The following is a 23,568-nucleotide window of genomic DNA, read 5'->3' on the forward strand; positions in this document are numbered from 1 at the left end:
CACTTTAAAATGAAAATAGTTTTTCCACATACAAATCTCTTTGACAGATAGTTAACTATACCAAATGGTGTCGAATCATACACTTTAATACTTCCACCAAAAACTTATTATTACCCTTTTTGTCATAAAATATTAATACTATATAATTCAATCATTGAATTTCAATCTAATAATACAAACCTGCAACATCTCAGCTAAATTATAGCATGGTTTACGTGGTAAAGGTCACAATACATCAAGCACATAGTGGTTTTCTATCTCTTTAACAAACACGTGCATTACGATTAATGGATATATATCTGAGTTATTGGTTGATTGTACCTGCCTCCACTTCCATTTCTACCTGATAATTGAATATTAGTGGATTCTTTTGAAAATTCAGTGATACGCATAGGGTAGAAACCAATCAAAGTCATCTTTTGCTAGAGTGTTCCGTGTTAGCTAGAGACTTAACACGAGATATACTTATCATCAACTATTTTTAAGAATCAAATAAACATGTTATTTCATAGTTGAATATTGTGAAGATATCCAACCCGGATTTTGGTTGGGTTTGGATTCACATTTTCGAGTTTTAGGACTTGTCGGTTTATGTATAAAAGTATCCAATACAAAACGTACTTAAATATGCATGTTTTGGTATAATGTCGGTTTTATTTCATAGTTGAGAGTTCTTCGTCAAATTTATCGTTAGTTCATATTTGGCATGTATCTTTAGATTGTTATTCTCCTCACACTTGGAACAAATAAATAATTACCGTTGCAAGACTTTTAACACATTTTGAATCATGTTTATCAAAATCTTAATTCAAAACATATGACACTGTGAAAACTGGATCAAAAAGACTTCTCATCAGGGAGGTTATTGGCGACGGCGACGTCAACAATCGACCTAATGGCTTGCTCGCCGACTTTGGATAATATGTAATCATCAGTGAACGATTCTTGATCTAGTAATAGTAAACCCTTTTGGTGATTTATTTATCTATGCTATCAATTTTTATGCAAGTCTTTCTATAGAATATTTCTCTCTCGTCATGATTAATGCTAATTTTCAGTTTTTCACCTCCACAAACAAAAGACGGTTCTACTCGCACGTGTTAAAAGACGGTTCTGCTCATAAGCATACAAAAATAGAAGGCTAGGATCATAAATCTTATAAGTTACAAATCAAAATAACATATATATTCACTAAATACTTTACATGAGAGATTGAATTAGAAATGGAAATAATATTAGTCACTTTGTGCTTAACAACGCTCCTTGCACTTCTTCTCCTTAAATCCATCCTCAAAAGAACCACCACGAACAATCTTAACCTACCACCATCTCCATGGCGACTTCCCGTGATCGGAAACCTCCACCAGCTCAGCCTCAATACTCACCGTTCTCTCCGTTCCCTAAGTCTCCGATATGGACCACTCATGCTCCTTCATTTCGGCCGCACACCAGTCCTTATAGTCTCCTCAGCCGACGTTGCTCATGACATCTTGAAGACGTACGATGTTATTTGTGCCAACCGCCCAAAAACAAAAGTGATTGATAAAATTTTGAGAGGTGGCAGAGATGTGGCTTTTGCCCCTTACGGAGAATATTGGAAACAAATGAAGGTACTTCAAAAGTTCAACTAGTTTTTGTTTTCTCCTTTTTTCTTTTCTTTTTTGACTTATAATATTTTCCTACAAGAACATTTTATTGATAACTATTTTCCTATAAACTATTAGTTATTTTCCTCAATTTTCCTTATCGTGATTTGGTAAATTCAATTAATTTTGATCATTAATATGGGATGGGGTTATGACTTATGAGGAGTATTTTATGATCTAAACATATATGTTGGATGCAGAGTATTTGCATTCAGAATCTACTCAGCAACAAAATGGTCCGGTCTTACAAGAAGATAAGAGAAGACGAGATAAAACTAATGATAGAAAAAGTGGAAAATGCGAGTTCTTGTTCTCCTCCCTCACCAGTAAATCTAAGCCAACTCTTTATGACTTTGACAAACGATATAATATGTAGAGCTGCCTTGGGAAGAAAATATAGCAGCAAGGAAGATGGAATTGATGTTGAGAACATAGTTAGGGCATTTTCCGCACTCGTGGGTGAATTTCCTATCGGCGAATACATTCCTAGTTTGTCGTGGATCGATAAAATCCGCGGTCAGGATCATAAAATGGAGGAAGTAGATAAAAGATTTGATGAGTTTTTGGAAAGAGTCGTAAAAGAACATGAAGATGCCAATAAAGACACCAGATCGGACTTGGTTGATACGTTACTAACGATCCAAAGTGATAAGAGTGCCTTAAAACTTATAATATGGGTAAGTATAAAAACTAGTTATATGTTAGGCATGCTTCTATAATTTTCTATTGACGTTTACTTTTTTTTTTCTTTCCTTTTTAGGATATGTTTTTAGCGGGAACGGCAACAAGTCTCTCGTTTCTTGAATGGGCAATGACAGAGCTTATGAGAAATCCTAAGGTCATGAAGAAACTCCAAGAAGAGATTCGTTCGAGTTCACGACAAGGTTTATTTGTAACGGAGAAAGAAGCTGAGAAGATGGATTATTTGCAAGCAGTTATTAAGGAGGCTTTACGGTTGCGTCCTCCTGCTCCACTAATGGTTCCACGAGTATTTAGTGAAGATGTCACGTTAAAGGGATACAATATTCCTGCAGGAACACAGGTTAAATCTTTATCAAATCTTTAGTTACATATATACTTTATAATTTATAACATATTTAATTATCAAATGCAATTATAGGAGCAATCTTATACTTACTTTTAAAATTATAAATAGTTTTATAATGTAAATAAATAATATGCATATATGTGTTATGGTCATTTCTTAGATATTAGTGACAAACCTATCATGGGAACACAGGTTATAATCAATGCTTGGGCAATCCAACGAGATACTACAACATGGGGGATAGATGCAGAAGAGTTTAGGCCAGAAAGGCATTTAGACTCTATTTTGGATTTTCAGGGACAAGATTTCAAATTTATTCCATTCGGATCGGGAAAAAGGATATGTCCTGGGATAGGATTCACATCGGCATTGATCGGGGTGACATTGGCCAATATCGTGAAACGGTTCAACTGGAGAATGGATGTGGAACCACAAAGGGTTCAACATGACCTAACCGAAGCAACCGGTCTCGTGGTTTTCCGCAAATTCCCTCTTATTGCTATTCCATCTTCTGCTTGATTCCTCGTGTCAACACTTGTCTCTCTCTTGGGCTTGCTTAATGAATAAAACATTGTAAATTTGTATGGTTTATTGATGTCTTGTCTTACATATGTATTTGACATTCTCTGTTACTGAAATGTTAAAATATCGTTGCATTTACTGTAAGCAACACAAACATATCTTCTTATTGATTCATTAACCATGCAAATCCAAACTCTTCAAAGATGTATGGGATCTATGAGTAAGGTGACTATATACTCCTTCAATTTTCCTTCACTACAATTGTATATATCATCGGACTTGGTGTAGAGGACTTCCAATAAGCGTCCAAAATTGAGGGCTTGCTTGAGAACTCGACGTGGCACGGTGGTTGTTTTTAGTAGCTCCTCATTTACTATCTTATTGATGTCTACGACCATTTTTTGACACTCTAGAATAGCTTCTTCTTTGGTAACTACGAATTGCTTCATATAATAGTTGATCGCATTTGCAGCAAACCCATTACTCATGTCGCTCTAACATATACCAAACGCCTAAGTTAGAAAACAAATAAAAGCAAATCAAAGAAAAGATTAATTATTTTTACCTCGAAATCAGTTATATCGTCCATCAGACGACCCTTTGCAGCTAGAGATTTGATTAGTCTTGGTCTCGATCTTACCCACTCATAAGCTTCCTTCCCGACAGCCTCTCCCATTCCAACAAAAGAGTACATTAACGTTGCATATGTGGTAAGTGCTATCCCACCAACCTCTACATGTTCTTCGAAGCTAGGCAGCTGATTTCCTCGTGCCCATTTGACAAGATCAAGGTTTGCTCTCACAAGTATCTTGAGCTGTTTACTCAAAAACATATAAGTATATTATTACAAGCTATATATGTGTTGTGATCAATACTGATGTGTGTGTGTTTTTGTTTTCTTCTATTAACTGAAAAAATGGTTTATATTAATTACCTCTTCTAACATCTCCTTCAAGTAGTAGGAACATCCTTTAGACCTCACTCCTCTTCCGATATCGTCGAAAACATCCAACGCAAGTTTGAAGATAATTCGCGATATATCTTCTAGTGTGTGAATGCCATCATGATTCCATCTACACATGTTTATTTTTACGAATATTTTTTTGTCAACAACATCCCACAAACCTAATTTCATGGAAAGTGCTATGCATACATTTTTCTGGGTGGATGAAATACTGATATTCCCTTTATTATTTGTTTATTTATATGTTTGCCATTTGAGATCAAAAGAAAATATATTTCCATATATAAAATGCAATAGCTTCTTATAGAAAAAAAAATTATTGGTTTTTGTATTTAGATATAGTAATTAAAATTTAAATGTTGAAAAGATTCTGCTGTTAGTCATTTAAGATTTCCAAAACTCTACTAAATTATGGTGTTATTAGGTTATTTATTTTGGCCAAAGTATTCCAAAATCTTTAGTAATATAGAATCATTGGATCAATATGATCTCGTAAAGTCAATAAAAATCTTGCGTTATTCAAGTTTTATGAAAGTAACTCATTTTGTCATTGAAATAAATGATGATTGTGTTATTGGTTTATCGATTGTTATTTCACAAAATTTAATCATCAAAAAGGTATTGTATCTTCATAAGGTATTCTCAAAGTAGTTTTCTATAATCAACAAAAAAAAGTTACATGGAAACTCCATTATCTATACCAACGCTAATATCACAAGTCATTGTTTATTACATTAACCCAGCCAAGAGAACAAAAAAACATGGTTTGAGACAAAATTATTTGTAGAGGGAAATCTTTTCTGATCAAAAGATATTCAAAACGTTACTAATGGAAATAGTGTAACAAGGAAATTGACTCGAACATATGAAAAATAGACTCTCATGAATCATCTTGGAGATACGTATATATATACTCAATAAAGTTTATGATTATGCAAATTAAACTAATCTAGGAGAAGAAAAGATAAATAAATTAACCAAGACTCAAGAAATAAGTTGAAAATGTAGAGGTAGAAAGTTAGCCTATGTACCTTTCCACACAATCTACGAGCCTTGTAAGCTCAGGAATAGAGAAATAGTGATCGCAAGCGTCATCTAAAATGGTAAGGAGGTAGTTAAACTTAGCTGCAATAACCCTTCCACCAGAAAATTGTGGTTCGAAATACATCATCAATCCAGCTAGCCAAGCCTCCACGATCCTCTCTCTAAATTGACTTGGCCACTTAGATGTAAGGCCTAGCTCCATCCACCATCTTCAAAAAGAGCATACACAAAAACCCCAAAAAAATAAAGAAGAGAATTATTCAATATTGTTATGAAAGTTCACAAAAAAATCGACAATGAATATACGCGATCCTACTTGATAAAAGTTTTCAGTTCTTTGATGTAATGCAGCTGCAATAACTTGAAATTGAGCTTAGCTAATCTGAGTAGCATCTTATCGTGATCTTCTTCTTGTTCGTAGAACGAAATGTATTCCCTTGCAATTACTGCTTCCATGTTCCAACGTTGAGGTAAATAAAGTGTGTTTCTTATAAGCCTTAAGATATGAGGCCGGCACATCCCGCCTACCAATAAAGACTTCAAGTGGCTCGATGTAAACTCCAACGCTTCGTCCAATATATAATCTGTCGTTGTTCCCAAGTGTGCCGCTTCATACAAGCTAAGTATTCCTTTAGCATCTTCCGTGAGAGATCGCTCAAACTTCCCATCATCCCCTGTAAATCTCTTGAATACACCTAACACGAGAAGAGATCTATGCATTACTAATAGGAGATGCGAAAGATTACAAATCAATTTTGTACTAACCATGAAATTAAGTTTTTTTATATACATATAGTTTATAGCAACATAACAAACCTCCTTTTATAATTTTTGTTTTCTTGTCTTTGTAAAATGATCTATTTCCTATTTCTTAAGTTTTTCTCCAACCGGCGTGTAAACCGTCAGTGACCTCGTCGTTAGGAATTAAGAAGGAAAAAAAAATAATCTATTGGTAATCGTTATATGGTTTTGCAAGTAATCGGTGACAAAAATAAATTCGTAAATTTGTTATGACTATATCTTCCACTTCTTAAAAATGAACCTATATATGTTGTAAAATTATGCGGTTATGGTAAATAGATTTGACGTTGTAAGTAATTTAAAATACACGAATAAAAAGAAAAAAAAGTGTCTTACTTGATGGTAAATTGTGTCCGTATGTTCTGAAAACGCGGAACATGATGGAGATTGTAGACAAGTCATTTTCATCACCAGTTATATCATCTATCCTTCGAAAAGCATCTTCTAATATATCTTTGATTTCATTTTCAAAATGAAATGCGAGGCCAAGGCTAAGAAGCGATTGGATCAAAAGCACTTTCCTCTTTGATGTCTCATCATCACCTTTGGAAGATAGGAGCTTCCTAACTTCAGGCTTGATTATGTCAATCTCTCTTGTAATAGCGTCTAACTCCTACAGAGTCGAAAATATTTTGCATGTCTTAATTACTTAAGTCTTTTTTACGGGCAAACTTATATATTTAAGAAAGAAACGAAAAAGTAATAATCTTTATATTTTATGTCATTTATCTACATAGACTGTAGTTAATATATATTTCTAGTATATTATATTGTCTCACCGAATCATCGATGGGAACAGAGAGGAAGTAATCAGTCCATTGAGAGTGAGACAACTTTGTGAACGCAAGACTTTCATAATCGAACTTTGTTTGGGATTCCATAGTGTTTGAGAGAGATAGAGAGCGAGAGAAATAGAGTTTAGAGAGTTAAAGAAGCAGTGTGGGAAAAACTAAAATATATACTAATGAAATAGTGTTTTTTAGATAAACAAGTGGATAATAAAATAGGGTTAATAATTAGAATATTGAAAAGTAAAATCAATTTATATGGAGAAAAATGTAGTCAACTAAAAAAAATTCTTAGATTGGGAGTGCTTACACAAAATTAATATACTTTGGAAAAAGTATATTAGTGCTTTATATAATTCAATGTTTAATATGAAAGTATAATTGCCACATCAACTAACATTGTATACTTGATTAAACTGACAAAGCATACATTGTATCATCGTAACTATGATAATACACAACATTTTATAAATGGCAAAATGATTTTTATATCTAGGTTTATTCCGAAGCTTTGTTAGGAAAATACGATACTTTATTCGCAACGAAAAACTCGATCAGTGTGGAAAAAAGGCGTGAAACCTAAAAATGCATAAATTAGTTCATCATAATCTTGAAGACCAATAGACCATCAATGGTAATCTCGCACACACATCAACATACTAATCCTCATCTGCATCACAAAAAGACATAAGTAACAAATTATTCACTTTTGATCCAAAAAAAAAACAAACAAATTATTCACTAAGGATGGTCACTCCCACACCGATATTGGGTGATATATATTTCCATTAATATTACATCGTTTTATATTTCTTACTAGAATTTTCAGAGATTTCAAACATTTATATTTAGGACCCTCAAACATCTACGTCAAAATCAGGCCACTATCTCTACCATTCAGCCCTCAAGTAGCATGCTCAGCATCACTCTCTGATATCAATTATTTCGACTCCCAAGTTGATGGTTTGACACATGTTGGTCATCTCGATGATCCTCAAACTCTTGATTCGACAAATCTTGGTCAATGATATCAGAACCCTAGGTTTGTAATATATTAATTATCGTGACGCTCAAACCCTTTGGTTCATCATAACTTAGTCATCAGTCATCACGATCCTAGAACTCTTGATTCGCAATAATTTAGTCATCACTCCCTCAAATAGATGGTTTGGGACATCTCTCTCTCACCACGACTATCAATATGTTATTTGACACATCTCGTTCATCTTAACCCTCAAACCATGGGTTAAGACATCATAGTCATCATGACCTATCACAATGACATAATGATATTAGCATAATGTTACATTTTCTCAATTAGTGTCAAAACCATATTTAAATATATATACATTCATAATCGTTGTATATAATGTGTCTAATATAGGAAAATTAGTAATATTAAATATCATATATAACGAAAATGGAATTTGTGAACAATATATATATGAAAATGATTTCACTGGTCAATTCTCGTTTTTCATTTTCTAACTGGCCTATTATTTCTCCTTAAGAAGGCTAACATCATCATATATACTATATGCATATACGTAGTAGAGTCAATATAAGGTCTGTATTTTTAACTTCTTATATAACTCATATTTTTTTCATCTAGTTGGAACACCGTAAATTTTATTCTAAAATAAAACAAAATTCTTACGGGTTCATTTATTAATCAAATTGATACATTTTCTTCCCACACACATTTTTACAGTTAGAGTCATGTAAGACTTATCGATTCCTATGCTAGAAAAAAACGTGCGACTATACCAAATTATATGGAGAAAAATATGTGGTCAACTTAAAAAAGTATTCCCTAGTTTAGTGGTGATTAAATATTACCAATACTTTAGCAAAGGATATAATAGTGCTTTATAAGTCATTATTAATAGTATAATAGAGTGATGCCAAATCAATTAACATACCTACTAGATAACGATGACAACTCATTTTTTATTTTATTTTCAATTGAAACATGCATTAACATTAGACAGATAAATGATATATTTAACATAATTTACTTAATGACTCGAATTGGGAAATTTTTCTTCTAAAATACAGATTTTAACATATAGAGTGATGTTAGATTTAGCTCTTTAAAATCATCAACACGTTGGAAAACAAATAAGCTATTATACCAATTTATATGGAGACTAATATCATGAACGGTACTTCGTTATCACTCGTGCCCGTCAACAGTGCCATTGGATATATGATGTATTACATATCATGGTATTATGTAAAATGATCGAGATCAAATATCATGGACATTCTATAAGTGCATCGAGGTCAGTTAGACTTAGTATCGTGGAGCATACTTCTTGACCACCTTACTGTCGGCTAAAATTTATATGTAAATATTCTCTTGATACCTCATAATGATGTGACGTACGATTCTATTTATGATGTTGCACTGTTATTTGTTAGATACACAGTCATTATTTTCCTTTGATATGGTTGTGAATTCCTCTAATATGATTATGTTTTTCTTATATGACTTGGTCTGAGGTAACTGATTTGAACAAGCTGCTGTTAGATTTATCACCAACTTTATAGAAGAAAAGATTCTGCCACTATGAGAAATTGGCAAATAATATAGAGAAAAATGTAGTCAATTTAAAATAATTATTCCTTTATGAGTGCTTACAAATTAATGATATTTTGGCAAAACAATTATTAGTATTTTATAAGTCAATGTTTATTAGCAAAGTATTGTAAAGCCACGTCAATTAAGATTATCTAAATCAAGTAGCATGTTCATTACCATTAGATGGATTAAAAATATATTTAAGTTTATTTTGTTGGGTTGTGCATAACTTCCACTTCCAATATTGTTCCATTTTAAAAAGTATAATATGCATATAGTAGAACATACATCACAATTACCTAGAGAAATTGTTCAGAAATGAATATTTATTCAATACATTTTTAAGAATATTTCAACAGGAAAACAAAAAAAATTGCAGTACGAATTTCATTGGTTAATTAGAAATATCTCCTTTTTTGTCTTCATCTAGAAGGAATACCTAAACTTGATCTGAAAATAATTATTTTTTACTTTAATTTTAAAAAAAAATTAGAAGTCAAACTGAAAACATTTGAGTACAAAGTTTTTTATTTAGAGTGATGGTAAATTTTCTCAAGCAACTATATCATAGAAGATAATCTGCGGCTTGTCAGAAAAAATAATAATAATCTGCCACTATGCCAAATTACCGAATTATATAGAGAAAGAATTAGTTAGTATTAAGAAACTTGTTCCTTAGATAAGTAGTGCTTACATAATATCAGTATTGGCAGAAAAAGAGAATTAGTGACATAATATTAATATTTTTTCAAAAAGAATATTAGAGTTCTAAAAGTCATTGTTTAATAGTATATAAATCAATTAACACGTGCATTATCATTAGATAGATAAATAATATATTTAAGCTTGTTTTATGTGGTTATGCGTATTATTTCACTTCGAACATTGTTCCATTTAAACGAAAATATGATATACATATAAGAAATACATCACAATTACCTAAGGAAATTTTGGGCATATTTTTAAAAACTATTTGTTATTTAATTTTTTTTTCCAAAATTTGTCATAGACCCTTGGTTTTTGCCCATGCTGCCACCCCCTAGAGACGGGCCTGGTTCTATGGTATAATAGAGAGTAAACATTTGATTTATGCTTCAAACTCCTTCTATTTCCTTTCAAAAAGGTAAACAATAGCTGATGTAGTTTTACATTCAACTAAAAAAAAAAACTACTTCAAGCGAAAAATATTATAACTTGGTTTTAAATTTTGTTCATCGAGCAGTATGTGGAGGGCTCGTAGGACGTTGGCTTGATTGTTAAGTGTTGTGATTGTTGGTCAAAAAAAGATATAGAAAAAAAGTCTTATCAAATTAGCCACCAGACGAAAGTGAAATTTACGGTCCGAGAACATGCGTTTACCACAAATGGTTGTAGTCAGGGTGTCATATCATAAGAACCACAACATGAGGATCCATAGTGATGTGAATTGTTGACTTTGCCTGGCTACATGGTTTTTTTCTGTCTGAAAAAAAAAAGGCCAAGGAAAAAACAAATGTATCCAAAACCCTATAAATTACAAAGTAGAGAGGAAGAAGAAATGCACAAATTTCAGAATAACATATATTCACTAAATACTTACATGAGAGATTGAATAAGAAATGGAAATGATATTAATCACTTTGTGCTTAACTACCCTCCTTGCACTTCTGCTAAAATCCATACTCAAAAGAACCGCCACAAAAAACTTTAATCTACCACCGTCCCCTTGGCGACTTCCGGTGATCGGAAACCTCCACCAGCTCAGCCTCCATACTCACCGATCTCTTCGTTCCCTCAGTCTCCGATATGGACCACTCATGCTCCTTCATTTTGGCCGTACACCAGTCCTTATAGTCTCCTCCGCCGATGTTGCTCATGACGTCATGAAGACTCACGATCTTGTTTGTGCCAACCGCCCAAAAACAAAAGTGGTCGATAAAATTCTGAGTGGTGGGAGAGATGTGGCTTTTGCCCCTTATGGTGAATATTGGAGACAAATGAAGGTAGTTGAAAGAACAACTAGTTTTTTTTTTCGCTTTTTTCTTTGTTGCGTAAATTTTTCCTAGAAGAACATTTTATTCATAACTATGTGTTGGTAGTTTTGTCACCACAAAATGTTTTTTGTAACAAAACATTTTGAATCTACGTTGGATGCAGAGTATATGCATCCAGAATCTACTCAACAATAAAATGGTCAGGTCGTATGAGAAGATAAGAGAAGAAGAGATCAAACGAATGATTGAAAAGCTGGAAAAAGCGAGTTGTTCTTCTTCACCCTCACCGGTAAATCTAAGCCAAATCCTAATGACTTTGACAAACGATATAATATGTAGAGTTGCCTTAGGAAGAAAATATAGCGGCAAGAAAGATGGAATTGATGTGGAGAATATAGTAAGGACATTTGCCGCACTCTTGGGTGAATTTCCTGTTGGAGAATACATTCCTAGTTTGTCGTGGATCGATAGGATACGCGGTCTGGATCATAAAATGGAGGTAGTAGATAAAAGGTTTGATGAGTTTCTGGAAAGAGTGGTGAAAGAGCATGAAGAGGCAGATAAAGAGACTAGATCCGACTTGGTTGATAAGTTACTAACGATCCAAAGCGATAAGACCGGACAATTCGAGCTTGAGAAAAGTGCCTTAAAACTTATCATATGGGTAAGTATAAATACTAGTTATTAGGCATGCTTGTATTTCTTTCATACGTTGACGTTTTACATGTTTTTTTCCCTCAGGATATGTTTTTAGCAGGAACAGCGACAACTCTATCATTTCTTGAATGGGCAATGACAGAGCTAATGAGAAATCCAAAGGTTATGAAGAAACTCCAAGAAGAGATTCGTTCAAGTTCACCACAAGATTTATTTGTAACGGAGAAAGAAGCTGAGAAAATGAATTATTTACAAGCTGTTATCAAGGAAGCCTTAAGGTTGCGTCCACCAGCTCCACTATTGGTTCCACGAGTACTTAGTGAAGATGTCAAGTTAAAGGGATATAATATTCCTGCAGGCACACAGGTTTAAAGCTCTATAATTTTTCTATTTTTTATTTATAATTTTAAAGAACATGTTAAATCATCAATCAAATTAATTAGTCTGTTCGTTGATTGAATAATAAAAAGCTAAAACGCAAGAAATATGCGATCTTTTACATGTGTAAAGCCTAAATTAGGATTAGTTTGTGTTTCGAACATGATCTACGTACACCGGTTATAAAAAAAAAAAAAAAAAAAAAAACAAGAAACAACTATTTTAAATTTATATCAAAACTTTTTGTTTCATATAAAATTAATCTGATAAATTTGATAACCATATTATAAGAAATGAACTTTCTATTTCATCACATTTGGCTTAGCATGTACAATTAATGGAGAACTACATATATATAAAAAGGGTTTTCTGCAACAAAAAAACTTAAAAGTCATTCATTTTAGCAATTTTACCCATCACTTCCGAAAAATACAGAATAATTTTATGAAATCAAAAATAATATGTACTATAGCTCTTACACATATATTGTAAACGTATTCAATATCACATATATTTGATTTTTAAATACCTGAAAGTAGAGTTGAATTCCTTGTATTCAAGACTTCGATTTGATATAGTACTTATCAAATTTGTAAAAACTTGACAATAGAAAAAAATAGTTGTATTGCATATTGTTTTTGACTTCATAAGATTATTCTGCATTTATCGGAGATAGAAAGTAAAATTACAAAATTGGGTGATCTTGAGGTTTTTTTACATAAAACCAATTTGTGTATATGGTGATTCAAATCAAATAAAGTAGTATCCGGTAATTTATGGTCATTTACATTTCCTCATTTTATATCGATTAATTAACAATTTTAGTTGAGATTAATTACAAAAATATTATGGGAACACAGGTTATAGTCAATGCTTGGGCAATCCAACGAGACACTACAACATGGGGGACAGATGCAGAAGAGTTTAAGCCAGAAAGGCATTTAGACACAAACTTGGATTTTCAGGGACAAGATTTCAAATTTATTCCATTCGGGTCGGGAAAAAGGATATGTCCTGGGATAGGATTCACATCGGCATTGATCGGGGTGACATTGGCCAATATCGTGAAACGGTTCAACTGGAGAATGGATGTGGAACCACAAAGGGTTCAACATGACCTAACTGAAGCAACCGGTCTCGTTGTTTTCCGAAAATTCCCTCTTATCGCTATTCCATCTTCTGCTTGATTCCTCGTGTCAACAACACTTGTCTCTATCTTTGGCTTGGTTAATGAATAAAACATTGTATAAAATTTGTATGGCTTAATGATTATGTCTTGTGTTGCATATTCATATTTGACATTCTCTGCTCGTCTGATAGTGTAAAAAAATGTTTTTATGTATTCAAAATGATAAATCTCTTTTTTTTTACATCACAAGTAAACAAGTACTTTATTTTATTTTTTTATTAATCGTAGTTATCTATTTAAAAATAGTTTAGGAATTATTCCAAAAGATTTTCTTATGAACTACATCAAACAATCAGCTGATTTACAAACTTTCAGGTTTCAGGAAATTTTCAAAATTTTGTGTCACAAAGCACAAAATCAAGTGATTAACCTCCAGGCAACACAATGGCCGAAGACAGAAGCAGTAAAATACAAGCCTTGGATATTGAGAGTAACATCGAAAGACGGTTTGAGGAGATGGAGCAAACCCTAATAAGAATTCAACAAGAAGATACTGCTACTAATGAGTCCTCCCAATGGAGACCGCAACCAACAGATTGGAATGCGAGAAACATGACTCCTATCGAGGTTTCCGCGATCTTACTGCATCAAGAAGACAATCATCATCATGATCAACAAACTCAACAAGGTAGTAGTAATACAATAACAAACTTCTTTGACTGGAAACCAGATTTTGTTTTCCGCACACAATGTGTTATCAACGACGAAGCCTGCAGATTGGTCCTCTACGGCGGAAACAACATCATTTCAAAAGGTTTAGTGAAGCAGTTGAAACTCAAGACGCTGAAAAAATATCCATCTGTTAGGGTTATGGCAACGAGAAGAGAGGATAAAGTCGCAGAGGAGACGTGTAGAGTCCCTGTCTCAATCGGAGATTTCTATAAGGACAAAGTTACATGCTATGTAGTCAACATGGAAGAAGAGGAAGATCAACTTCTCTTTGGAGGACCATGGCTTTATCGCGTTCAAGCTACACATAATGGACGAGACGACTCTTGTATGATTATATGGAACCACAACATGATTCTATTGTAACCTCAAGTGTAGAACAAATGGGTCTTTGACACCAAGTAAATCATATTCAAGACACATATCACAAGGTTTGGTGTGTTTTTATTATAGCATCCTATAGTGTTGCATGTTGCCTAATACGCGCAAAAAATATATTAAGACATACCTCAATTCCTGAGATCAATTTATATGATGGCAAGACCAGTTTTCAGATAATCCAAGCAAGAGAAAGGCAGACGCAGGACTCGGTCCACTTCTAGTGAAGTCTTCATTAGATTACTCTTGGTTTTCTCTCTATCTCTTCCCTCTGACCCCATCCCTCTGCTCACCACCAGCGATACATTACATAGCCATGGCACTTCACAAGCAAACACCAGACCATTCCTCTCATTCTCTAATAAACCCTTTTTATAGGCTTTACCAACTTTCCGTACATACTTCCCCGTTGTTACACCTTCATTTGATCTGTCTATATCAGAGATGTCTGCATCAGAGTGAAGGTTCACCACCAGAGTTCCATGCTCATGGTGAAGTGTTTTGCTCAGAGCTTTCATAAACACAGAACTGGAATCCCACAGACTATGGGGAAAGATGTCTGCTCCATCATAAGCATCCATGAAGATCAAGTCATAAGTATTACTTTGGTTCCTGAGAATGAAATCCTCAGCTTTTGATTCGTATAAGGAGAGTCTCTCATGGATCCCTCCCCACATCACTTGGTCAATAATTTCAGGAGTTGGTAACACACGTTTCCCAGTTGCTGTCATCACAGAGAATGCAGGAAAGCCCATTGCTCGAACCGACTCTGAGATAACAAGTGGGTCTAGCTCAACTATGTCAACAACAGCACCTAGAAGACACATCAACTAACATAAGAATTACAGATGGAAGTTCTAAATACTGATATACATGTACATTGAAAGTTCCTACCAAGAATGTGTTTAGCTATAAACAACGGTAAACTTCCTCCACCGTGACCGATACATAACACACGCATTTGTTTGTCCCCAATAGCTACACTCCTCATATCAAATTTAGAAGCTGCAAGAGAAGTCAATCCAACTGAAACCATACTCTTCAGATCTGTCACCAAAGGAAAAAGAGTTCAGCTTAATAATAACACAGAGACCAACTAAAACAACAAGAGAGTCATCATTTAACCCTTTTAAACTTGGAAACACAGGACTAAGAGAGCTTTACAAAGAGAGGAATAAAAGAGGTGACACTCTCACATGGAACAGCAAGACAATGAGGCTGTTGCATATAAAAAACAGAACTTGGTTGCAATGTTCTACAAGCAGCCATAACTTTCACAGTGCTTTGTCTAGTATCATCGTTAAACCGAAGCGATCGCCATTGATATCCAAGTACATTAAACCTCCCATTCTTCTCCTCTGTATCTCTTGGAATAATCTCCATATACCTTTTCTCTAACCATTTCTCAGTTTCTCCCCATGAATCTCTACTCTACATAAAGACAAATCATCTCTCAAATCAAACAATCTCAGGTTTTAAAAGATTGATTCATCACAGATACTTACAGGGAGAGAAGAAGGGTGGGCGACGACAGAAACGACGCCGTTTCCTTTATTGGAGACAGCTCGTGAGACTGTGTAACCACCGTCTTGAGGATCCCACCATTCCGGCGAGTAAAACCAGTCTCCTTCGTCTTTTATTACGACGTCTCTTCCGCAGAAATGTCGTACACATGACTTGACGACGCTTAGTCTTTTTCCACGCTGTGTTGTCAACGAGAAACGTTGAATTGAGTTCATCTGAGATGACCCACGATTTCAAGATCGCCGGAAAATTAAAGGGTCTGATAAAGGTTTTGACTTTGCGGCGTTTCTGGTTACTGTTGCGAAACCCTTGTTAGAGGTTAGTTAGGCTTCAGGGTTTTAATTAAACGGTCCTATAGAGAGTTAAGAGTTAAGACTTAAAGAGTGTCGCAAGAGTTTTTCACTTGGTTAGGTGAATTTCACTTTTAAATGTTGTTAATATACAAATGGTGTTAATATAAGTAAATTTAGTTTCTAAGAATTTGGCAAGTCTAAATTCAAATGATATCTAAAATATATAATTAGTTGGAAATAGGTTGTGCACTCTCCCATTAGCTCAATACGAATAGAGATTGCCCCGCTAATTAAACCTGTGAAATTCGACGTCGATTTCCGAAGAAGAAGAAAAGAAAAGCTTGAACTTAAAGGGGGAAAAAAGATAAACTTAAACAAAATAAAAAATTTTATATATGATCAACCAAACTATCTATAAAATAAGGATATTTGACAAATAAGCAGTTAATTACCTTTTCGTATAAAGAAAAGAAAGTTTCATATCGATGGATTCATTGACACATTTGTAGAAGAAGCATTAGAGATTGACCGCAACTTTCAAAGCTTTTAATTTATTAGCTCGTTCACTGACGACCTAACCTCTTTTTCACTTGTAATCGCCAAGTTAAAATTAAATAAACGAGATTTTTCAGTAAAATAAGACTTGAGTTATTACTTTTTACAAAAATAACATGTTTAACAATTTTGATGTGTTAGTTTTCGTAACACGCCAATAGAGAAAATATATGAATATGTGTTCAGTTTTTAGGGTTTAAAGTTTTGACGGCTTAGTTTCCGGAAAATAAAATCATGCCGACCTTTGTATTTAACTTTTGTTGTATAATTTTTCAGACAAAAACAAAACTCATCAATATCTTTTCATTTTCCCTTAGTCTGTTATTTTTTTGTACTTAGAGAAATGCTATCTTTGCCAAAAAAAAAAAAAAAAAAAAAGAGTAATGCTATATGTAATAAACAGCTTGGCCAAAAGAGTGTGTAATAAACAGAGTTTAAATAGAAAACCTTATAATCTCTCCGAGAAAACATATCAAAGCTACACCAATCACCAATGTCTCCTTAGTAATAATAATCATACATATACAAAAGCTTATGCATGTGACGTTAGTTTATCGGATGGGTACCATAACCACTGCACCGATCACGCTATCCATTTTAGTGACAATTACAACTTTTAGCAAATTCCAACACTCAACCGCGTTATACAAGTTCTGAGAAAAAAGAAAAAAATCGTCCAACAGAAATAAACATTTAATAAACAAACTCGTGATTGGAAAATAAATAAATAAAAACTCGTGATATCACCAAATTTCATCGGCAACGGGCAAATTGCAATAAATCAAATTAAAAATGGTTTTGCAGTTTTCACGGTCAACCTATACGCCGAAACTCGGCAAGAAAAACACCGACTTGACCACTTAACCACCTCTCCCTTAAATTTATTTTTTCATCATTACACAACTGCTTCTTCTTTTCTTCTTTGTATGATTATTGTTAATATAAGCATGATTAGTTACGAAATAATGTCACCTCATAATAAATTATTAGATGTCTTTATTTTGAAGACTTTTGCTTTTGTTTGCTTCTGTAGAATCTCTTAAAAACGAATTTCAACATCAAAGAACAAAAGAGAAGCTCTCCAAAAGCTGGCATTATCCTTTTCTTCCTTTACCTCCTAATCTTTGCGCGTTTTTTGTTATAACCACTTTTATATAAACATGCAAACTTATTTTTTATTAGTATTTTGTTAATCGAAGAATGTCACATAAATCCGAGTTGTTTTTGCTATTTAAAATATCTACAAATGGTTTAAGGAAAGCATCTATCAATATTAATAAGTCGTACATAATACATTAAATTTAGGCAATCTCTTACAACTTTCGTAACAATATTAATGGAATATCATATGTGCTGTAGATGATTGGGATGTATGAGAAAAGTAAACAAAGTGAGGCCACAAGACCTTTCGGTGAAGACATCTTCTTTTTTTTTTTGCATAGAATCAACTTGATTAATACGTCCTAATTTAGGTGAAATATATTCATACAACTAATCACATGCATTTCATAATAATATAGAAAACCCCATTCCTTAGACAAAAGAAGGTCAAAACGATATACAAAAATAGTTCAATCGAAACCAAAATAAAGCAAAATTTATGAATACATGTTAAAATTATATAAATCATTCTGAAGTAACTATAATACTAGGTTAATACTTATGTTTGTATATACAATAAGTTGTTTTTCTAAAACCGAAATCATGTCAAACCGAACCAAATTGCAAAGTTTTTGTAAACCCAAAATACCGAATAAATTACACCGAAACCAAACCGTAAACCGGATTGTCTTCACCTAAATTACTTATATTATAAATACTACAAAGAGATTATATGGGAATAGGTAAAGGATAATTAATTTGATAATTATAATTTTTGAAAGAACAAATTTTGAGAAAAAAAAAAAAGATAGGCTTGAGAGCTGTGAATGAGCTGTCTCTCTTTCATTTATATTCCAACCTCTTTCTCCTTCCACACAAACATAACACAAAACCTCCTTCTCTTCCTCATATCTCCATATCCCAAAAATACTCTTATAACATTGTATTATTATACAATCTACATTTCCCATTTTACCCTCGCTTCTCCTTCCAATTCTCACCCCATTGCCACTTCACTCAGATGTCTTGTACACTGACATGAAGAAGACGATTCAAATCCTCCTCTTCTTCTTCTTCCTCATCAATCTCACCAACGCTCTCTCAATCTCCTCTGACGGCGGCGTTCTCTCCGATAACGAAGTCCGTCACATTCAACGCCGTCAATTACTCGAATTCGCCGAACGAAGCGTCAAAATCACCGTTGATCCTTCTCTAAACTTCGAGAATCCGAGATTGCGAAATGCTTATATAGCTCTACAAGCTTGGAAACAAGCGATTCTCTCTGATCCAAACAATTTCACTTCGAATTGGATCGGATCCAATGTCTGTAACTACACCGGAGTTTTCTGTTCTCCGGCGCTTGATAATCGGAAGATTCGTACCGTCGCCGGAATCGATCTCAATCACGCAGATATCGCTGGTTATTTACCTGAAGAGCTTGGTTTGTTATCAGATCTTGCTTTGTTTCATGTTAATTCAAACCGGTTTTGTGGTACTGTACCACACCGGTTTAACCGGCTTAAGCTTTTATTCGAGCTTGATCTTAGTAACAACCGGTTCGCTGGGAAGTTTCCGACGGTTGTCTTGCAATTACCGTCGTTGAAGTTTTTAGATCTCCGGTTTAATGAATTTGAAGGAACTGTACCGAAAGAGCTTTTTAGTAAAGATCTTGACGCGATTTTCATAAACCATAACCGGTTCCGGTTTGAATTACCGGAGAATTTTGGTGATTCGCCGGTTTCGGTTATTGTTTTGGCGAATAACCGGTTCCATGGTTGTGTACCATCGAGCTTGGTGGAGATGAAGAATCTTAACGAGATCATCTTCATGAACAATGGTCTTAATTCTTGTTTACCGTCTGATATCGGACGGTTAAAGAACGTGACGGTGTTTGACGTCAGTTTTAATGAACTTGTTGGGCCGTTACCGGAGAGTGTTGGTGAGATGGTTTCGGTGGAGCAGCTTAATGTGGCGCATAATATGTTGTCGGGGAAGATTCCGGCGAGTATTTGTCAGTTACCGAAGCTTGAGAATTTCACTTATAGTTACAATTTCTTTACCGGAGAAGCGCCTGTGTGTTTGAGGTTGCCGGAGTTTGATGATCGGAGAAATTGTTTGCCGGGAAGACCTGCTCAGAGGTCTCCAGGGCAATGTAAAGCGTTTTTGTCTCGTCCGCCGGTAAATTGTGGATCGTTTAGTTGTGGCCGTTCTGTGTCGCCTCGTCCTCCGGTTGTAACGCCGTTACCACCGCCTTCTTTGCCATCTCCGCCTCCACCTGCGCCAATTTTCTCAACACCTCCTACGCTTACTTCCCCACCACCTCCGTCACCGCCTCCGCCTGTTTATTCTCCCCCTCCTCCACCGCCACCACCTCCTCCGGTATATTCTCCTCCACCACCACCGCCCCCACCGCCTCCTCCGCCAGTATATTCTCCTCCACCACCACCACCGCCCCCACCGCCTCCTCCGCCAGTATATTCTCCGCCACCACCATCGCCGCCTCCACCGCCTCCGCCAGTCTACTCTCCCCCACCACCACCACCGCCTCCACCTCCTCCGCCGGTATACTCTCCTCCGCCTCCGCCAGTATACTCTTCTCCACCTCCTCCGCCTTCTCCAGCACCAACTCCAGTTTATTGCACCCGTCCACCACCCCCACCACCTCACTCGCCGCCACCACCACAATTTTCTCCTCCACCACCTGAACCTTACTACTACAGCTCACCACCACCACCGCATTCTTCACCGCCGCCGCATTCACCTCCACCACCACATTCACCTCCCCCACCGATTTATCCATATCTGTCTCCACCGCCCCCACCAACACCAGTTTCTTCTCCACCACCCACTCCGGTCTATTCCCCTCCTCCCCCACCTCCTTGTATAGAACCACCACCACCTCCACCGTGTATAGAGTATTCACCTCCTCCTCCTCCACCAGTCGTTCATTATAGCTCTCCGCCTCCACCGCCAGTCTACTACAGCTCTCCGCCACCTCCACCAGTCTATTACAGCTCTCCACCTCCGCCACCGCCGGTTCATTACAGCTCTCCGCCACCACCAGAAGTCCATTACCATTCTCCGCCTCCATCTCCAGTACACTACAGCTCTCCACCACCGCCACCATCAGCTCCATGTGAAGAATCTCCTCCACCAGCACCGGTAGTTCACCACAGTCCACCACCGCCCATGGTTCACCACAGCCCACCACCTCCAGTGATCCACCAAAGCCCACCACCGCCATCTCCTGAATATGAAGGACCACTACCACCGGTCATCGGCGTATCATACGCATCTCCTCCACCACCGCCGTTCTATTGATTCTTTTGGAAAACACGAGACTGAAACGATTGACGTGACACGAACAGATCGAAACACTATACGACGTCGTTGTCAATTCTTACAAAAAGAAAAAAAAAAAGAAATTATAAGAAAAAGAAATGGCTGATTAAAGAGTTGTTTGTTGTATAGAGGATGAGTCTCTTTTGTGTTTTCTATTAATTTTATTTTTTTCCCTCTTTTATTTGGATTTCTTAGCACATTATTCGCTTTAGATTTTGTATTTTATATATGCGAAGAGCTTAGGCTATACATTTTATTTGTTCATTATCAATATCCTTCTTTAATTTTACAAAAAAATTAACCATTTCCAAATTGGTGTAAACAAACAAATATGCTTACAAAATTTAAAAGAAGTAAGATTTGGGTCCAAAGTAAGTTTTGTCTGAATATAAAGTTGGAAACAGTTGCAAATGAAAGTGACTCGTCGAAGCCTTGTTGGAGAAAAAGAGCAAAATACAATTTACTCCTAAAAGAAGGAAGCAACTTGGAACGGCTCCGTTTTGATTCGATGACAGAACAAAAGTAGATGTAAAGATGTATGTCACAATCGCGAATTTACGCGGAAAATAAAGTGTTAGGAAAATAGTTGGGACCAAACCAAACTAAGAAAATAAACTTTAATAACTAATAGCATGGGAAATAAAAAACCTCGATTTGCGCTAAATATGTTGTTTTACTTTGAAAATGGAATCGATTGATAAAAATGAAAAATTGTAGAATCATAAAATGTTTATAAAGGTATATTGAATTACGTGAATATTTGTTGAATTCGTTTTATATATAAATTACAAAGAAAAAATTTAAACACATTATCTTCATTCACATTATGGTGTGTGAATATTGACCACATTGCCCTGATTATTCACAATCCGATCTTCCTTATAACGACCAAAATGTAATAGACCACATTTTGATACGACACCTCTTTTAAGATCAAGGGCAGTAAGACGTCGAAGGAAGAATCCGCAATGCTTTGACATTCATGGTGAAACTGGTTTGCCTCCTTGGACAGCCGTTAAGGATATGTAATACACTTTGACTCTGGTCCAAAGAGATTAAGATTTGGAGATCTATAGTAACTAACAACAATCCTTATAGCACGTATGACGTTCCACAAAGAGATTAAGATTTGGAGATCTATAGATACGCATGCATATACAAGGCGTGCATGCCCCCTCCCGCAAGAGATATCATACCCCGTATGATTATCACATCGTGTCACATACTCACATCCATCCAAAGCACGATATAGTCGGTTGACTAAGATTTCCTTATAATATCTCTCATTTACATTTGCATCCAAAATAAGGTTATGTCATGTGAGTATTTAATACATCTCAACGCATTATATTATGTACGGACTTAACTATATGGTTTTACATACTTTTAACTAATAATAAAAAGCGGTAAAAGTATTTGAACTGAAAGAATGAACATTAATCAATATGGAAATAATTAGAAAAGGTACAAAAAATTGCGGTAAGAGATAACAAAAAAAGAATATGAAGAGTTCCACTTTTAGTACCACTATATCTTACCGTTTGTTTCATTAGTTATTTAAATGTTATGTCTTCATACAGTCATACTGATGGTGTAGGGTTACCAATCGAAACCATTAGCTTTAGCTTTATGCATGACGGACAAGTGGGCTTAAGGTTTGGGCTGAATAAATAGAAGGTCAATAATCGAGAAAGAATTATCAAAATTGGGCCAACAACAGATAAAATTCACGTATGATTGTCTTTAAACTCTCGCTAAGAACTAATGATAATCACTTTCCGCAAGGTCATCCATCCTGAAACTACTCTAATCCAAACACGTTTAACTGTAGAATTTTCTTAAAACATTTGATCGAAAAAATAAATACACTTTGGTAACATAAATGGCCAAATCAATATTGTTTTAAATTTTTCTGCATATAAGACCATATTCCTGAAATTGAGGTATTACAATATATTTTAAGCTAGTACTAAATTACTAGCTTAAAAATCGGAAAATTACAAAACTTCATTACATTTTTGTTAATTAAAGGCTTCCACCTGAATCCTTTATAATTGCATAAAATTTTCATGCAACAATTCACAAAGAAATTTTTTCACACGTATTTAATGT

At 35.0% G+C, this 23,568-nt stretch overlaps 6 protein-coding genes across 12 annotated transcripts; 4 read left to right on the forward strand and 2 right to left on the reverse strand.

Moving 5' to 3' along the window:
* Positions 1-825: 825 nt before the first annotated feature.
* On the forward strand, positions 826-3,678 carry CYP71A19 (cytochrome P450, family 71, subfamily A, polypeptide 19). Its single transcript, NM_117402.4, has 4 exons — positions 826-1,610; positions 1,847-2,323; positions 2,407-2,688; positions 2,887-3,678. Exons 1-4 carry the CDS (start codon positions 1,224-1,226, stop codon positions 3,211-3,213), a joined length of 1,473 nt encoding a protein of 490 aa, NP_193065.1. The 5' UTR covers positions 826-1,223; the 3' UTR covers positions 3,214-3,678.
* On the reverse strand, positions 3,414-6,937 carry TPS13 (terpenoid synthase 13; the record flags this gene model as incomplete). Its single annotated transcript, NM_117403.5, has 7 exons — positions 6,805-6,937; positions 6,362-6,638; positions 5,541-5,919; positions 5,212-5,433; positions 4,151-4,289; positions 3,782-4,030; positions 3,414-3,710 (listed from the first exon to the last, which is right to left on the reverse strand). The coding sequence occupies exons 1-7, from the start codon at positions 6,904-6,906 to the stop codon at positions 3,414-3,416; spliced, it is 1,665 nt and encodes a 554-aa protein (NP_193066.4). The 5' UTR covers positions 6,907-6,937.
* Positions 6,938-10,847: 3,910 nt separating this feature from the next.
* CYP71A20 (cytochrome P450, family 71, subfamily A, polypeptide 20) lies at positions 10,848-13,753 on the forward strand. 2 transcript variants are annotated; one of them, NM_117404.4, is made up of 4 exons: positions 10,848-11,379; positions 11,534-12,034; positions 12,112-12,393; positions 13,266-13,753. In NM_117404.4, the coding sequence occupies exons 1-4, from the start codon at positions 10,996-10,998 to the stop codon at positions 13,590-13,592; spliced, it is 1,494 nt and encodes a 497-aa protein (NP_193067.3). In that variant the 5' UTR covers positions 10,848-10,995; the 3' UTR covers positions 13,593-13,753. The 2 variants fall into 2 exon arrangements, with proteins under 2 accessions (NP_193067.3, NP_974541.1); NM_202812.2 differs by lacking the exon at positions 13,266-13,753 and having other exon boundaries at positions 12,112-12,589.
* A 49-nt stretch (positions 13,754-13,802) lies between these two features.
* AT4G13330 (S-adenosyl-L-methionine-dependent methyltransferases superfamily protein) lies at positions 13,803-16,573 on the reverse strand. 6 transcript variants are annotated; one of them, NM_001340849.1, is made up of 5 exons: positions 16,147-16,573; positions 15,838-16,072; positions 15,536-15,688; positions 14,772-15,455; positions 13,803-14,176 (listed from the first exon to the last, which is right to left on the reverse strand). In NM_001340849.1, the coding sequence occupies exons 1-4, from the start codon at positions 16,378-16,380 to the stop codon at positions 14,791-14,793; spliced, it is 1,287 nt and encodes a 428-aa protein (NP_001329794.1). In that variant the 5' UTR covers positions 16,381-16,573; the 3' UTR covers positions 13,803-14,176; positions 14,772-14,790. The 6 variants fall into 6 exon arrangements, with proteins under 6 accessions (NP_001329794.1, NP_001329791.1, NP_001319919.1 ...); NM_001340848.1 differs by having other exon boundaries at positions 13,803-14,564; NM_001340847.1 differs by having other exon boundaries at positions 14,281-15,455.
* Positions 13,854-14,692, forward strand: AT4G13320 (uncharacterized protein). Its single transcript, NM_117405.3, has one exon. It carries the CDS (start codon positions 13,979-13,981, stop codon positions 14,627-14,629), a length of 651 nt encoding a protein of 216 aa, NP_193068.1. The 5' UTR covers positions 13,854-13,978; the 3' UTR covers positions 14,630-14,692.
* Positions 16,574-18,817: 2,244 nt separating the features above from the next.
* LRX3 (Leucine-rich repeat (LRR) family protein) lies at positions 18,818-21,905 on the forward strand. Its single transcript, NM_117407.3, has one exon. It carries the CDS (start codon positions 19,153-19,155, stop codon positions 21,433-21,435), a length of 2,283 nt encoding a protein of 760 aa, NP_193070.1. The 5' UTR covers positions 18,818-19,152; the 3' UTR covers positions 21,436-21,905.
* The last annotated feature ends 1,663 nt before the right edge of the window (positions 21,906-23,568 follow it).

This window comes from Arabidopsis thaliana, chromosome 4 (genome assembly GCF_000001735.4).
Source record: "Arabidopsis thaliana chromosome 4, partial sequence".
NCBI classification, from domain to species: Eukaryota; Viridiplantae; Streptophyta; class Magnoliopsida; order Brassicales; family Brassicaceae; genus Arabidopsis; species Arabidopsis thaliana.